The sequence below is a fragment of the Xyrauchen texanus genome, chromosome 10 (assembly GCF_025860055.1).
Source record: "Xyrauchen texanus isolate HMW12.3.18 chromosome 10, RBS_HiC_50CHRs, whole genome shotgun sequence".
In the NCBI taxonomy this organism is placed as follows: domain Eukaryota; kingdom Metazoa; phylum Chordata; class Actinopteri; order Cypriniformes; family Catostomidae; genus Xyrauchen; species Xyrauchen texanus.
This window is the reverse complement of record NC_068285.1, coordinates 37,107,508-37,125,918: the sequence shown is the minus strand read 5'-3', so window position 1 is coordinate 37,125,918 and position 18,411 is coordinate 37,107,508. Positions and strand designations below refer to the sequence as shown.

Here is an 18,411-nt window from a genome sequence, read left to right as displayed (position 1 = left end):
ATAAAATGTTGTTTTTTGTTGCTGTTTTCACACTATTCTGAAAGTTGACAAGGTTGATTCTTTTTCCATCATAACCATGTGTAAATGTGCCATTTTTCTCCCTCAGTTAAAGCCGCCTCTATAACTTAAACTAAAATGCCAAAATGTATCCCACATTTCTACCATTTCAATCATAATGGGAATGATGGACTTGACATATTGAAGCTGTGACCACAGAGAATTAAATACTGTTTATTTAAAATGTGAAAAAAAAAAGATATACATATATAAACCTTACCAGACCACGTGTCCTACTGTTGCATCCACCATGAGCAGGCAGTGAAAGGGGTCCTCAGTGTTATAGCTGACCATGACATTGTCTGATTTATTCAGATAATAAAATATCTGACTGAGTTGACGCAAAGTGAGGACACATTTGATAGGCAGTCTTTTATGGAAAATATAATTCAAAGTTAACTTTGTGTATTGTTTGATATCTTACAGATCCCTACCTTTAATTTGATATTTATATTTGTAAATTTGTTTAACTTTGTGACCTCTTGCTGAGGACAGGTTAAATGACATGTGCTTCCAAGTATAGAACATGCATTTAAAACAATATAATGAAATTATTGAAAAATATAAGTAATAAATGCCCTGACTATACTCATTTCCTTTAGATTGAACTTTTCCATTATTTTTAATGGTATAAATTTCTTAATTTTTAACATAAAGATGACTTTTGTGTAGAAGACTGATTGGTTGGTTAAAATGTTGATTTAGGGCCAACAAGAATAAAGATCCAGAAACATTTGTATAAGTAAATCCAGATTAAGTATGAAGGTATGTGAAAAAGTATAGAGAAAGTGACATACATAATTAAATAATATACACTGTAAACCTTAATGTTGTCATTACTGAAAATAAAATCAAGTTGTCTTAATCATTACTTGAAATGTAAAGTTTTGGGCTCATAACTCAAATGTCTATGTTCCTTAAACTTATTTGTCTAAAAAAAAATAACTATAGAATACACTCAAACGACTGAGTACAAAATTGAGGCTATGTGGAATACCCATAGTTCCTTGTGCTTGAATTATTAATTTATGATTTCTTTGTCAACAGGAACTTATTGGGGCATTTAAATAGATATTAAGAATTCATACAGGTTTTAGTTCTTTTGAAGGATTATTTATGTAGTTTTGTTGCAAATGTTGTTTCGTGTGATGACACCATTACACTGAAAAAAACAACCTATAAAATGTATTCCCCAAAAAGTGAGGCAGAAATTTGCACCCAATTTCTTTGAGTAAATTTTTTCCTCAATTTTAGCATGCTATATAGGTTAAGGGTATATCTTAACCAGGGCTGGACTGGTAATCTGGCATACCGGGCATTTTCCCGGTGGGCCGACACAGTTTGGGGGCGATCAGGGGTGGACTGGCCATTGGGAGAGCCGAGCGGGCCGGTGGGTCGGCCGCGTAACGTGCCGAATATGCAGAAAAGGATAGCAAACATCCGAACCCCCACCCCTGTTAAACCCCTGGCTGATTTCTCTTCCCAGTCCAGCCCTGAAACCAATGTGTATGAATAGTAATTAACCCTAAACCCAAAAATCTTTTTTCTTTTCTCAGTGTAGGGTGACCTGTGTCTTCTTGGTTCAATTTGGACCCTGTTAACTATATTTTAGTTCACCTTTTGCATGTGCAACAGAAGTATGAGTATATGAATTTCTGTGGGGTAAAAAGGTTTATATAATAAATGACCTAGAATGAGTTAATATTCATAATTTGTGCTGTGTTATTGTATGATCTACATTTGAGCAATTCAACTAAAATGAAGTGGAAACAACAGTATATATACACATAGCAAATCTGAGTTAAGTCCACTTTTATCTATTAACCTTAACTTAAATTTTTGATTCTATATGAACACTAAGTTGAGTGAACTTAATTACAAGATTGAAAGTTTGAAAGGGAATGCTGGCGCATTTGGCTGCTGCTCCTCTCTCCCGTTTTTCTTTGTTTTTAAATGTTTATCGATTTATTTTGAGTGGTTGTGGGATTTTGGAGCTTTTGAAGTCCCCTCTTGTTATTTACCCTATTGCATTGCGGATTCACATTTTATCTTTCGGACTGTTGTTTTTATCTTTGAGTTTTATCTGCGGGAATCAACCCTCCTGTCACCCTGCCCCGGACTTACACTACCCCGTGGTTGCTGTTGGTGTGGATTCCCTCTCCATGGCTTTAAGGTACATCGCTGGCAAATTGCTGAACTTAAATAGGAACTTTTATTTGGCGATTGACTCCTATGAACTTTGCCGAAATGTTGGAATACTGCGACCTAAGCGCTATATACAGTACATCGCTGTTCAATGCAAAGTTCTATACACTTATCATCTGATGCCATCCGTGTTCCTATATTTCAGCATAAAGCTCATAGACTGATCTCTATGATTTCATTGACTTTATTGACTCCTCTTTAAATAGCTTTTCTCCATCTGACCCTCTGGAGGACAACATATATATGTTAAATACGGTTCTCTTGTCTGGCTTGGACTCATTTGATCCTATGAAATCACAGTCTGTCTCCTTTGTACGTTCTGCTCCCTGGTATAATGATGAGCTGTGCTCTATGAAGGAAGCTTGTTGCAAAATGGAGTGAATGTGGCGTCTCTCTGGCCTGAACTTACATCACCAGGCTTGGATATATAAGGCAGAAATTGTACCCAACAAGTCCCGTTATTTTTCTCAGATAATTGTCAATAATCATAGAAATCCCAGACAACTGTTTCATACCATTAACAAATTGCTCAAATGTAACAGTTCCTCTATTGTGCCTGCTTCAACTCACCTTTGTAATAGATTTCTTGATTTTTTTCAGTAACAAGATCGACAATACTCGTAAATGCATTCTTAATACTCCTGTCTCATCTGCTTCTCCTCTTAGTATTTCTTATTTCTCTGGCACCTCTTTCTCAAATTTCTCCTCACTTGACCTAGTTTCTCTTGGTAATGAGGTATCACAAATATAAGCTGCCACTTCCATAGTTGATCCTATTCCAACTTGTTTAAATCATGTTTCATCTCTTTGTGTCCTGTTGTCTTGAGGATAATAAATGACAACCTGTCCACTGGTGTTGTGTCAGCAGCATTTAAAACTGCTGCTGTAACCCCTGTGCCTAAAAAGACTAACTTGGATTTGGACAATCTTAACAACTTTCATCCCATTTCTAATCTTCCCTTTCTTGCAAAAATTTTAGAACGAATTGTGGCTTCTTAATTATACACTCATCTCACTGTAAACAATCTTTTTGAGCCCCTTCAGTCTGGCTTTCACGAAACGGCATTGGTTAAAGTCACAAATGACTTGTTAATAGCTGGCTATCTTTCAATTCTGATCCTTCTTGATCTCAGTACCGCTTTTGACACTGTAGCATCTTGAGACAATCTTTGGTGTTACTGATACTGCATTAAACTGGTTCAAGTCTTATCGTCATTGGCAATTTGTTTCCTTGGGTGGATGTAGGTCCAAAGTTGGTTTGGTTAAATGTGGTGTTCCTTAGGGATCGATTTTGGGCCACTTACTTTTTAGCATTTACATGTTTCCCCTTGGTCAGCTCTTAAGATCTCTCAGCCTTAATTATCATTTTTACCCAGATTTACATCCATTCAAAACCTGGCACAATGTTTTACTGAGCTAAAAATAATATATGTCTCTAAATTTTCTTTGTCTCAACAGTGACAAGACTGAGGTTATGCTCATTGGTTTACCCCACCAGCTTCGTAAAGCTGGTTCTTTGACCTTAAATATGGATGGCTCTGCTCTGGAGTTTCAAACAAAATTGATATATTTGGGGGTGATATTTGATACAAATGTAACATTTGATCCTCATGTCAAGAATCCTGTTAAAACATAATTCTTCCATCTCAGAAACATTGCAAGACTGCACCCCATGTTATCTTTCTCGGTGGCTGAAAAACTGATCAATACTTTTGTATTTTTTCGTATTGATTATTGCAATTCTTTACATGTCGGAGTTTCTAAATCTACCTTAAATAAGTTGCAAGATGTTCAAAACTCAGCTGCTAGAATCTTGATTAGGACAAGGACAAGTGATCAAATCAATCCTGTCTTGGAGTCCTTGCACTGGCTCCCTATCAAGTTTCATGTAGACTTTAAAATTCTCATGCTTACCTACTAGGCTTTGCATGGTTTGGCCCCTCAATACTTGTCTGAAATGTTAACACCCTACACTCCAATGAGTGATCTCCGTTCCTCCGAGTCTGTTTTTTTTTTTTTTTATTGTTCCTCCTACTCGTCTATGTAGGGCATTCTCTTCTTTTGCTCCAAAACTGTGTAACTCTCTTCCCTCTGAGGTTAGACATGCTGAATATTTTAGTATTTTTAAATCTTCTCTTAAAACTCACTTTTTTAGGGTTGCTTTTCTGTGATTATTATGTGATTATTGTTGTATTATTTTAAAAGTTTTCTAATTGCATGTTTTCTTGTATTAATGCATTTAAATGTTTCTATTATAAAGCATTTTGAGGTGCAACGTTTAAAGGCGTTATAGAAAATAAAGTTGTATTATTATTATTATTATTATTACACAAGTTTTAGAGACACCAATCAATTTAGTAAAGTCAACTTATTAGGATTTTCAGGGTAAAGGCCATGTTCAGTACCAAACATTTACATAATGAATACTTCAAATAAAAACAGAAACTAACTGTGCATATGCCAGAAGAGGTGGGAGATCGGTCCTTGTTTATAAGAGTTCAAAAAACTACAAAAGTCCTTGTCTTAGTCCTGGTGTCCTGGAAGAGGAAGAATCAGGGTGCGAGGGAGTTGGCTGAGATTTTCACTACCCCCTTTCTCATTGTGGACTGGTGTTGGGGATGCTGCTTTAAAACTGTTGTCTGCCAAGCTACAAGCTACTCATAATTTCAGTAATTCTACTACAATCACAAGGGTGACCTGCTTATCGTCCTCCCTGACCTTGCACAGAACCTGTGCAAGTAGGCATACTGTGGGGAATGCATATTTGCGCAGCTCTTGTGGTCAGCTGTGTGCCAGCGCGTCTATGCCGAGGGGAGCTCCAGTCAAGGCATACAAGAGCAGGCAGTGGGAGGATTCTTGGGAGGCAAACAGGTCTACCTGTGCCCTGCCGAATTGACTCAAAATCAGCTGGCCCGCCTGAGGGTGGAGTCTCCACTCTCCTCTGAGCATTACCTGCCGTGACAGAGCATCTGCTGTGACGTTGAGGTTACACAGAGCGTGAGTGGCGTGCAGCGACTTGAGCCGCCGCTGACTCCAGAGGAGGAGGCGAGTTGTGACATGAGATGGGAGCGTAAACCGTCTTGGTGACCGTCGAGGTGTTATCCAATCGGACCAACACATGCATGCCCTGAATCAACAGCCGAAGCCTCCGCAAGGCGAGCAGTACCACCAGCAACTCGAGGCAGTTTATGTGCCAAGGCAGGTGAGGTCCTGTCCAGGAGCCCGCAGCTGCGTGCCCGTTGCACATGACGCCCCAGCCAATCTTGGAGGCATCCGTCGTAACCACGTCGCACCTGGCCACTTGCTATGTGGGGACTCCTACCTGCAAGAATGCAAGGTTGGTCAAAGGGCTGAAAAGTTGGCAAGCCGCGGGCGTTAGACCCATGCTATATGTGCCGTGGCGCCATGCTTGCCTCGGGACTCGGTTCTGGAGCCAGTGCTGTAGCAGTCTCATATGCATCAACCCAAGCGGTGTGACCATCGCTGAGGATGCCATATGCCCCAGGAGCCTCTGAAAGTACTTCAGTGGGACCGACATTTACCAACTGGATAAGTTCAGGCAGTTCAGCACCGACTGCGCACGCTCGTTTCTGAGGCGCACTATCATTGACAACTCCATGCAGAGAAAAGAGATGACGTCGTCCTACAGGCTCAGGAAGGGAGTGCCGGCCGATTCCGCCAGGTGGCGGTGCTCAGGGGGCACAGGTGTGCCGCGATCGCCTTATCCACCTGGGGAATCATGGCATAACCCTCGGCCGCCCCACCGTCGAGGGTAGTGAGGGCGGACGAGCTGAAGGATCGGGTCCGGGCAGCAAAAGGTGCGGACGGTGTGTGGACAGAAGCCAGCGATCGCACTGTGGGGTGGGTGGCCCGTGGGGAATTAACCACAGGCTGCCAGTACCCAGTGAAGCCCGTGAAATGTCTCCAGCGTCAGCCACACCAGCAATGTACCAGTAGGTAGGAGGGCTGGGAAGGGGGACGGCTGAAGAGGTGCTCCCTCGGAAGAAGGATTGCCGCGCCGTAAAGTGGCCATGGTCATGTTCTCGCAGTGAGAACATGAACCATCCATGAACGCTTCCTCAACGTGACATTGGCCCAGACACGTGAGGCAGTGTTCATGACCGTCAGAGGCAGGAGAGGTAACGACCGCATCCAGGAACTGCACAGAGACGGAAGGGCATCTTAAAAAAAAACCTTTAACAAGATGTTTAACGTCACTGGCCACACTCTTTTAGAGAAAATAAACTCTTTCAGAAGCGCTGTTGAAGCACCCAGGATTGTAGTCTGCAGAGGAGTGCAGAGTGGAGAGAGACCACTGGAAAGCGCCGTAGATCCAACATCAATGCTCTGAGAGGGAAGGTGAATGAGTGAGCAGACGACTTCAGCTTGCTGTTAGTACGACTGTTCGGCTCCGAAGAAGAAATCTGAATGAACTTGCCTGCTGGCCTCCCTTTTATACCTGTATGTCAGGGGGAATGGCATGCAAATTCAACTCACCAATTGTCCAATTTCTCAAAAAGGTCAATGCATCATTGGGCGTCATTGTCGTGGTAACCAGATTCTGAGCGAATTGCTGCAAAAGATGATATTTACTCATCTTCATGTTAAGGTGATAGCGGGTTTAAAGGTTTAAAAACCTACTGCAACAAAAACTCAAACTAAATATTTTTTTTATATTATTTAATTGTATTTAATTTTCAGGTTTTCCAATTATGCTGATTTTTATTTCAGTTTCCGACAAAAAAAATGTAAATTTAGTTTTCATTTTAGTTTACAATAATAACTTTGGTTCGTACTCATGCTTGTCAGTTGATGAATTCAAAATAACATTTTCATGTCAGCTTCTGCCTTAATAAATCTCAATTTGTTCCTCACTTTTGACGTAGGATCAAATCCATGGATTTTAGAATCAAAACTGATACGTTTTATTACTTAGGCCCTAAGTTCAGTTTTTCGCTAACATCTGCAGTGAAGATCATCTCTCCTTCCACCTCAGGGGAGCTGAGGTGGAAGGAGAAGGAGATGTTTGATAAGCAAGAAGAGCATGCTTGTGGAACATCAACAGCAGCCACATGGTCACTGCTAGACACACTATCAGGCTTCTTTATGGAAACTTTAAACCTATGCATTGCACAAAAACATCTCTTATTTCTGTTCTCATTCGTGTGACGTCTATGACTCTCTGGTTTGCAGCAGCCGCTTCTTGAGTGTGTCGTTGCTTTGGGCCAGTGACAAAAATAGAAAAATACTACAAATTTCTGGTGCTTTGTTGTGATTGGTTGGGGCGGTCTACAGCCCAGCCTCAAAGTTTGCAATACACAGCCCACCCCTAAACTGCTTTAAACCAATGCACAAATTGTAAAAAATACTGCATTTGCCAAATGATTGATTGGGTGGGCAAGACTCACGTTCACCTGCCCATGCCTACATCCAGCCCTGGTAATGTCAAAAGACTTAATAGAGAAGAAAGAAAAGAAAATCAGCATCTATCTGAAACAGCTAAACTTCTAGGTTGAAATACACTGGAGATGCCAATTATTTCGTCATGGATGTTTGTCATTTAACTGGGAAGTCCATATGATAAGCGACACAGCCTGACTGACAGTGGAAGGCTCTGAGATTTGAGATTTGTGTGTGCCCTCTTTGAGAGCAAAGCCATAGAGGTCATGGTAAAACACTATCACGCTTAACAATCCCCCTTCCACATTCACTCTCTCTCTGTGACTCATATCATCTAACTAAACCCAAAAATATTCTCATATTCAAAACACACTCCTTTATATAGGACTATCTGGTCTCTATGTGGTCTCATTTATTCTTAGATACTAGCTGTTCTATTCTTCGCCCACACAGTTTCAGACAACGAAATGAAACAGTGTACACACACACACAAATTCACACACACACACGTGCACACACACAAACACACACTTACCTGCCAGACGAGGGACTCCATGTGGTTGGCAGAGTTTGAGAGGCAGATGCTAAGCACTAGTGTGTGGGAGGATGAAGTGAGGACACTTGCAATGAAGGCTTCCATCATGGAGAACGGCAGCATGGTGTAGACCACAAATACAATGAACAGGAAAAATGACACCTGCAAAGAGAGAGAGAAGCACTGGTATCCCATGTACCTTTTTAGAAGTTTACCCCGATATAGTGTAGTTCCATGTCCCAAACTCAGAAATGTGAAAAGTGTTCATTCCATTACAGTACACGGGCTTAATGAAGATGGAATGTGAGTACTGGGTCAAACAAATCAGAAACTGGACTGGAGTTTAAATGGTTTGACTGGATTGGCAAACAAAGTGGAGAAATTATTTTTCTGGCCCAACTATCCCCTGTTTACCCCTAACCCTAACATTATATCCTAAAATCAGAGGGAAAAGATTTTGCTTGAAGGTTGGTTTAATATCCAACCTAGGTTGGGATGTTGTCCTCAACACCCAAGACTGCAATTTAAGACCCAAACACAGCCCTAAATCTAATCCTAGTCTTAACCCTAAATATGAAAATCTGATTTGTAGACAGGATATTGTCCTAAGATCAACAATGGTATTGATTCAAGAACATGTCGTACTTGGCAAAATCACCCTCAAGTCAGCCTCACCTGTTAACACCATTCAGAAAAATAGGAGAGAGAAATGTAAGATAGATGTAAGTGCAATGGTTATCAACAATTAATGTGACCCAGTCACATGATTCAAAGAAGTCTCATAGATAAAAGTTAAACAATTAGGGTATTAAAATAACTCATAGTAGCTTATTACACTTTCTGGAATATTTCATTCTGATGCCATATTTCATTCTGATTTCTGTCAAAATTCTGTTGCCATTTTTGTATAATGATTGCTACACCCTATAATTGTCACAGTCAACCCTTTTCCCAAATAGATGTGCTAGTTTCATGTGTCTAATATCCCTTTTGCAATCTCTTCTCACATTTTTTAAATCAAATGCAATATATTTTCATGTCCATTTATTCATTTATTTGGTAAATGTATTTGGGGTCCACTTTATATCAGGTCCTCAAGCATCCTTGGGTATTGTTTTGTGATAATAAATGGCAAACTGTACATCCTTCATGTGATTAGATTTATGGCATTGTATTCTCTGAGAAATTTAGGAAACCGATATAACGGAAATGGTCAGTGAAGAGAAAATATGATCTATGTTGCTTTATGTTTGTGCCAAGTTACATATTCCATCAGGTTTTTAATACCTGAAAGATGTAATGCACTCATAAATATTCAAAAGCTTTATTTTTTTTCTGTTATACTGAGTGCTTTTTTCTTTTTCTTTTTTTGCAAAAAGGGCACTGAACTGGAGCAAAGCTTAATGGATTTCTGGCTTGGTCAATCTCACAGACCACAAACACACACAGTGCCAAAAACAAACCGATTGCAGGCCAGTGATTTTTCCAGACGAAATCCAGTCTTCAGCCTTATCGATCACCATTTACCCTCTTTCAGGTGGCTGTGCAAAAGAAGATTAGAGACACACTCAGATATTGTTACATATAGCTGAAGGAGAGAGAACCCCCTATCAGACAGTAGTCTCTGCTGGGCTCTTGGGCGGGGAATGTCTCTCACATTCACCTCTGCCTGGTTGGGATTAGCCTGGTTTAGATCCTACTTGCGTAATCACCACCACATGTTTTTGAGGAGCTGTCAAAACTTACAGAAGTGAAGTATGAGGTGCCACAAGGCTCTGTCTTAGGGCCTATGTTGTTCTCTGTATACATAATTCCTATAGGTGATATTATTCAACCTGGTTTCACTGTGAAAACATGAATCTAATAAAATTTTTGCAAAATGTCATATGTCTCCAGGTACAATTCCCTGAAGTTTTCAGGAAAAATCTACACTAGAGGCGCTACAACAACAGTGTGTTTTATTCCCTTTCACTCAAATCATGACTTCATTGACTGAGTATGACTTTCTAAATACTTATTTGAAATACTATGTTATGATATCGACTTTTACTGTATAAAAATGATCAATTTTAATGCTTGTACTACAGACCCACTTACATATATACACTTCTTACAATGTGATTAGCTTGCATGATAGCTCACCTCGTAGGGTTTTGAACTTTGGACTTTGAGGACTGAGTTTAAAAACCAGTCAAGAATGCAAGCTGACATGTGAAATGAAAGTGTCATAATTTATAAGCGACACAAAATGCCGTGGTTGCTTCAGGAAAGGTGCTTTTCATTTCAATTTTCCATTTTAAAACACTGTAACTGTAAGGATGTCTTTTTAATGTCTTATTTATTTTTAAAACACTGTTGGTTAAGTTTAGGCTAAAGTTTTAGGTTAAGGAGGTTGTACTCAGCCTGCCCTGCTCAACCTTACAGAATACTCAGCCACCATGACAAACCAATCAGTAGCGCCTATGCATCTTCACCGGGGGAATGTCCCCTTGAGGACTATGTTGCAGAATTCTGTGAGCTTTGTCAGTTCACTGCCTGAGTCCCGCGCCTTGAGAGTCTCCACCTCCAGCATCTCCACCCTCTGAGTCCCCACCTTCTGCAACTCCACCCTGGTCGCTTGGACTGCCCTGGTCTACTGGTGATCAGCCAGCTCCTTCTTGGTCACCGGGTCCTGCATCAGCTCCGCCCTGGTCGTCTGGACTGCCCAAGTCTCTGGACCCTTCATTTGCTCCGCCCTGGTCACCTGGACTGCCCTAGTCTCCAGGCCTTCAGACTGTTCTGCCCTGGTAGCCTTGACCGCCCTTGTCTCTGGGTACTCCGCCTGCTCTGCCCAAGTCTGCTGACCCGCTTGCTATGCCATGGTCTCCTGCTCATTGACCACCCTGGCCCTCCCAAGTTCTTGTTTTGGGCATCAGGAACAGCATGTTAAATGGGGGCTATGTCATGTGGGGACTTTCCCCTATTGACCAGTAGAGGTAGCTAGTAGGCTGGACCTTTATTTTGAAGTTTAGTTTTCATGCTTCCTATTCCTTGTTTCTCATGTGATTTCCTTGTTTCATGTTTAAAGCTGTGCCTTTTGATTGGTTTTGATTCATTGTCTTGTTATCTTTTTTATAAGTTCAGTTGATACTCTGGTTGTCTTGTTACCCCAGACTGTGTATTGAAGCCCTCATGTTTGCTATTGTGTTTTTTCGAGTATTGTTAGATTTCAATTTTGTTCATGGTCATTAGTCAAGGAGTCTGCTTCATTCATAGTCATTGTCCTGTTCGTGTCATAGTCAAGTTTTATCAGGTTTTCTGTTTTGATTTGGTTTATTAAACTGCACCTGGGTTCACTTTAAATCATTGTATTGTCTTCGTCTTGTACTCATACTCAAATGTTACACTTTCATTGTCATGATGATCATTATTATCTTTATATTAAAGATACCATATGTGATGGTCACAGTTAGAAGAGTGTATTTACTATTTCACTAAAATGCTTGAATACAATGTGAACGTATAGGTGATTTTGTAAAGCTGCTTTGCAACAATGACTCCATTTACACCTTGCATTAACATGCATTTCTTATAAGGCTAGTATATGGATATTCTATATCTGGACTACATTTACACATTGCAAGTGAAAATGTTCCATCTTTTAGTGAGTTTAAAAATCATTAAATAACTAAATGGTTTCTATCACTTTTTAATCAAGGTTTTTCCTTCATTGAAAATTTTTTTGGAAGCTGACAAAGGTACATTTTGGGTCACCGAAGCAAATTTTAGTATATTCATCTCTTTTTTGCAAATGCAATCTTATACATTGAAAACACATGTTAATCCAAGGTGTAAATATGGCCATGCATATTGTAAAAAGATCAATACAACATTTATTTTTATGAAGTGCTGGAGTTCAGCCTCAAAAATTGGCAAGGTTAAATACGTAATCTGTTCCATGCAGTGATTGTTTGCCAGTTTCATGACTGCTTAAAGTCCTGGTCTATCTGTGAGCAGTATTAGGATTGACAGTTCAATTCAGTGGTCTTATCCTATATCAGGCCAATTGTATGCCTGCAGAATCCACAATGAATCCCAAATATTCTGTCTTTTTCCTGTCACTGGCACCCAGTAAATCCTGACATTGAGGAAGCTAGCAGAATGTCTGGAAACAGCCAGAAAGATAGGGCACGAGATAAATCAAGTGTACTAACTCAGATAAGCACAGATATACTGTGTAAACAGATGATGTTTTAAACGAGTCAGCACTGTAAAGACCACTAATCGTATGGTAAATGTATTTCTTCTAAATGATCTTGTTCACAACTTGTTCAGCTGAGAATAATTACAGTTGTGGCTGGTTTGAGCAGTTTGCAGGTATTGATCATGGAGTAAGCTTCCCAATTTATATACAATAGTTGGTAATGCTTTATAATAAGGTTACATTTGATAACATGAGTTTATACACTATGAACTAAAATGAACTAACAAAGGACAATTGCAATTGTTCTTAACTATCATTAACAAAGATTAATAAATTGTGTTAAAAAAGTTACCACTTTGTTCCCAACATTTTACCTGCCAATGAGATTTGCATTGAGGTACTGATAGTGCATCACAGATCTTGAATTCTATGCACTAGATGAAGAGAAAAGGGGGGAAAAACTCTTAAACTCAGCCAAGAATTCAAATACCATTAATCCAATGATACATTAAAATATTAACAAGTCTAATTATAATTTTAGCTTATTATTAATGTGGTCCTGTGGCGGGTCGGATTATTTCAGTTGATAAAAAAATTGTATAATCATACTATGTGTCTAAGTCTTTTAATAAATTTACAGCAGAACTATTTCTGGCTTGGGTATGACAACCATAGCAGGGTTAATTTGAGTTATTTCACATAGCTTTGGGTGCCCAGAAATGAAGACGTAACAGGTTTGCACAGAGGGATGAAAGTGGGATGAGCCCTAGTTACCTAGAAAGAATCTGTTTCTTGGAAACTTAATAAACATGTGTACACAATTATCTAATTATATTCTATTCTAACATATATATTCAATATGGGTAAAGTAAATGGTATATCCCTTTTTATAACTGGTATATGGTAATGGTTTATCTATATTATGATTGCTATGAGACAGAATTCCACATAAAATTAATGTATAACAAATGTGAAACATCTCGTTCAAGGGTTGCCTAGGCAACATATGGTATTTAATAAATAAGACTCACATAACAGGTTCATAATAAATTAGTTTAAGGTCCAGTTAACCAGTCTGCTCTGCTTTTGTATCAGGAGAGTAAATGGAAATGGAATAATTTAATAGCCTACTGTACCATCAAAAGAACAATGACGCAAAATAAGAATAAGATGCCGTGTTCTCACATGCAGACCCAAAAATAGGCTACTTACCAGGACTCACAACGAAGAAGAAAAACTGATGATAATTAACACACAACACTTAACGTGTTAAACAATGGGTAAGACCAGAGACTATTTAGCAGAGAATGGTCATTTCTATTTAAATGAATGGGAGAAACTGGAATGCACAGCAGTAAACAAATGTTGAAAGGAAGTCCCGCCCTACAGGTACAAGAGCCAATCACCTTTTAGATACAGACATTGCCTGTCAGTCAACTCGAGAACAAGCAAGTGCATTAGCTATATAGTTGTTTGTAGAAAAGTGTTTTGCTGTCCGCTTCTGCATATAGCAGCCCCCTTCACCATATCAAGGCACGTTTCATGGCCCCCTTCATCATATCATGGCCCACTTTCAAGGCCGGCCCACTGGGAAAAGTCCCGGTTCTCCCGATGGCCTGTACGCCTCTGCCGCCGAGTGACCTGAATTGTTAAAAAGACTTTGGTATGACAAGCCGTGCACTAATTAGTATACTTATACTCTGCACTAAACGTATGTGCTTTTGCTAATGATAGGAAAGCCTTTTGAGAATGTAGTAAGACAGTGTGACAATATTGGGACACACAACCATGTTATAAAATTGCATCTTGACACGACAAACACTCTTGTCACATACTAATTGAATTTTCAATAAGCATTAGAGCTAAATTCAATACCTCAAAATTCCCTATTACTTAACTTTTAGGCTCATACATTAAAAACTGCTGTGGCCCTATTGCATTGTTGTGTTTTGATTCTATCTCTGTTATGTTTCTTGTGTTGTCCATTGCAGGAGCTGACGTCTGAGTGCTTGATTGCGAACACCGTAATGCATGTGCTTCAAAATACATAACCTCCCCATGGGAAAATGCACTTTTTTGGGATGGGGAGCTAGTCTTACAGTGTACGCTACATGCTAGTTCTGAGAAAGCAAACCCAGACTGGCTTAAACAATCTTTGGAATTGAGTTTTGTTATAATAAAATGCTGAATGCGAAATTGTCGCTGCCTGTTGGCCCTTTATTTTTTGTTGCTGCCTGACTCAGGTTTGTAACACAGCTTTGGTCTTTGGTTCTTCTAATTTTTCTTTAACTAAAAAAGTCAAAACAGAACTGTCATAAACTCATTGCAGGCACTTTTGTAATCTTATTTTTAATGTACTAATTTTTAACATACTAATGCATGCCATTCAAAGCTGGATGTGAGATATTCCGATTTGATATCTCCGAACTCTGACCATAAAGGCATTCTACTGCACAAAGCTTGGAAGATGACATATAAGCAAACAAAACTCCAATGCGCCCATTAGCTTAGCAGCTGTTTGATTTTTTGTACATGTGTACAATTATCAAAAGTTGTTCTGAACTCGTGTCTCAGAAACTGTTTGCTTAATGGGTTGTATTACCATTATTTATTGATAGTATTCAATAAAAGTGAACTGGACTGTTAATCTGGCATACCGGGCATTTTCCCGATGGGCCGACGCACTTTCGGACCTATCAGGGGTGGAAGGTCAATTGTGTGAACCGAGCGGGCCGGTGGTTCGGCCGCGAAACTTGCCGAATGGGCTGTGCTAAGCAACAATGAGCCGCCACATTATGCAGAACGGAACGCAAAATAGCGAACACCACCCATCAACCAAACCACCCCCACACATGCTCAACAACATTTGGCTCACCACAGTGACAGTGGTCACAAAGCTACTATAGGACATTTATATAAGTTACAGTAACTAAGTAACTAACTTAACTCTGCAACTATTTACTGTATTATTCACTCACAATCAAATCTCATTCACATTTCTCAGTCCCTAACGCAGTAACTTTTTCGTTTTCATGGCTGTTGAACAGATACTGTATCACAGCCTGATAAGTGCTCTTTCACTTACTGTACCAATAGCAAAAAAAGGGGCATCCACCTTTTGCCCTCTTACTTAAAAATTTTTGAAATGTGATTGACTCAAAATAATTTTTCTTGAGTAATTTCAAACCTCCTTCACTCTCTCATCACTTCATTTGTTCTCATCCCTTTTTACACTTTTCAAAAGGTATTCAATTGCCACGTCTAACAGCATTCAATTGTGGGAAACAGGGCCCCATGAGACTATGCAAGTTATCAGGGTCCTTGTCTCCTGATTTGCCCTCAGGCTGATTGGCATAAGGTGAGTAAGCTCTGCCTTTTGTTCCTCTGCTGGCTCTGAGGCTCAATTATGTTCTCTCTTCTATACAACACACAAAGGCACTGGCTTTTCACAAGCAACTGTAATAGAGAACCACTGCTGTGGGTTAATGATGCCTGCACTATAGATCTCTGTAATAGTAATAGTTAGGGCCTTTCATCAGCACTACTACTTCGATCCATTCTGGTGACAATGCAACTGAGAGTATAGGTTATTAGCGCTCAAGCAATGTGACTCGGCAGCTAGTCATGTCACACCGCTGGCCCAAAAGAACTTCAAAGTAGCGTAGAGTGTGGTGTTAAAGAAGTGTTTAGTTACAAACAGTAAAAAAAAAAAGGATAGCTTAATAGTGCTCTCTAAGCCTATAATGTCTGTTGACATAGCCACTGTGCTATTCATTTCCACTAATAAGTGTGCTCTATGCTACTTCAAGACACATCCAGAAACGCTTTGCTAATTGGTACTTTTCTGTAGTACTTTGAGTTCTAATCAGCAAGAAGCTCGTTCAGAGTGGCTGAACCCAACTAGTATTTGCGTCACTTATCTGAAGCCTAATTAACAAGCTTATTTGAAATTTCACCATCAAAATTATGGGTTTCTCCAGTGTTAACCCATCAGTTACACCACGTTATCTCAGACTGCAACAGTAGTATGGTGTAGTACATATGGAAGCATGCCCACCTTGAATGTGGGTTGACCTGCTTCACAAGCTTGCACAGCAATGTTGGTTCAATATATAGACCAGCATCAAACCAGCATAACCCAGCTTGGACAGGCCTATGGTTCAAGGTTTGGCTGGTTAGCATTGCCCAGTTTCTAGCCCCTGTTGCATTGCCAAGCTTCTAGCCCCGGTTTTTGGTTTCCAACCCTACACACATGTATGGCTCGGGCAAATGACTCCAAAACTTTTGTGGTTCCCATAACAAAAGATGGCAGAATTGTAATCACACACCTACATCATACGCCAATTTAGCAACTTTCATTAAAATGAATGGCAATGCTAATTCTTCAGGATTTAAAGACATCCTTGGGACCAGCCTGGTAATTTATGCTGGTCTGCTGTTTTTTTTTTGGCATGATCACACAATGTGACTAAAACTTTTAAGCTTTTGGTTACTCACCAATATAATACCCACATTTGATGGTGCCATCTCTCCAGGGTTGCACAGAGGTGGGCATATTATGACTGAGCTTTCAAAATGCTTGTCATATTTTAGGTTACACACAGCTCTTACTGAAGTAGTTCCTAATGAAATGTTGCCTCCTTTTGATCCAGAGTCATTCTGTGTCACATATGCATATCTCATCGTTTCCAGATCACTTAGCCCATCCAAGTTATTTAGTTATTAAATCATGTCGAGCAAACAGCCTGGATGACTCACAGGGAGCTACAGTGCATTTACTCCTGCATGGAACACCCAATCTTTCATCTTGCAGTCAGCATTTCTAAAAAACGGCCAAACAATGGATGCATTTGCCATCTTGTTGAGTGGTTGAGTGTTGGTGGCTTTGCTGAATGCACCTCAAAAGGCTGTTTAAATTGGATTCATTTGAAGGATGCATACGCAGACAAAAATAGCGCCAGTTGTTATAATTACACCAAGACATTCATTTATGTTGAGTCTTTGCCTCAGTTATTAGCCAGACTCATGTGTTAAGTTGAGTTAAAGTAACTAAATAATGATTCAGTGCGCAGAACAGCTTGCACACCAAAATTCATGAATTATTTTGCAAATGACTGGAAAAAATGTACACTACACTGTGAATATCTGCAAGATTTTGATTTAATTATTAGCACTTTCTAAGTAATTTCTTTGCCTACATACTGTATTCAAACAAGATGTGTTTTATGCATAGTAAATACTTAATTCTGATTCTAAGTGCATAGAATTGTGGTGGCGTAGTGGGCTAAAACACATAATTGGTAATCAGAAGGTTGCTGGTTTGAGCCCCACAGCCACCACCATTGTGTCCTTGAGCAAGGCACTTAACTCCAGGTTGCTCCGGGGGGATTGTCCCTGTAATATGTGCACTGTAAGTTACTTTGGACAAAAGCGTCTGCCAAATGCATAAATATAAATGTAAATAAGTGAGATAAAAAGATAAATGATACATTTATGGATGTAGAGGTCATTGGCTGCAATAGAGCAAAACAGTGACCACTAAGTTCTTAAGTAGCCTTGATTCCCAAAATATATTTTATAATTCATTTTCTCCATAGGGATTTCCAAAACTATGTTAATAAAGAGTTGATCTAAGCCATGAACAAAACCAACCAGCCCCAGATTAATCATTACAAAATTTTGATTGAAGCAAACAAGCATGTACATTTGAAAAAACAAAGATACATATATACTTCTGTAGCTTTTATGAGACTGTAACACTAACTCATGTGGTCACTGTTGAGCTCTTTTTGTGTACTTTCTATTTTCATTGTAACAGCAACTTATCTGATTCGTGGATCTAGACTCAGGATTTTGGGTAGTGTTTTTACATCAGGAATTTGGATTTTAACTTTTTTAAATGTAGTTGAAATCACACTAACTTATAGCTTCTACAGAAACTCCTCATCAATTAATAACTCTGGTAGGTTTGTATGTTACCTCTAAAAATATATTTCTCTATAGAGAAAAGCCACTGAAGAACAATAGTTGA

At 39.5% G+C, this 18,411-nt stretch overlaps 1 protein-coding gene across 3 annotated transcripts in view; it reads right to left on the bottom strand.

Moving 5' to 3' along the window:
• The window catches only part of LOC127651060 (adenylate cyclase type 2-like), an 82,875-nt gene that overhangs the window by 46,066 nt on the left and 18,398 nt on the right, over positions 1 to 18,411 (bottom strand). For all 3 annotated transcript variants that reach the window (XM_052136764.1, XM_052136766.1, XM_052136765.1), the window contains exon 3: positions 8,198 to 8,359. In XM_052136764.1, coding sequence (XP_051992724.1) covers positions 8,198 to 8,359 — 162 coding nt within the window. The remainder of the gene's footprint in view (positions 1 to 8,197; positions 8,360 to 18,411) is intronic.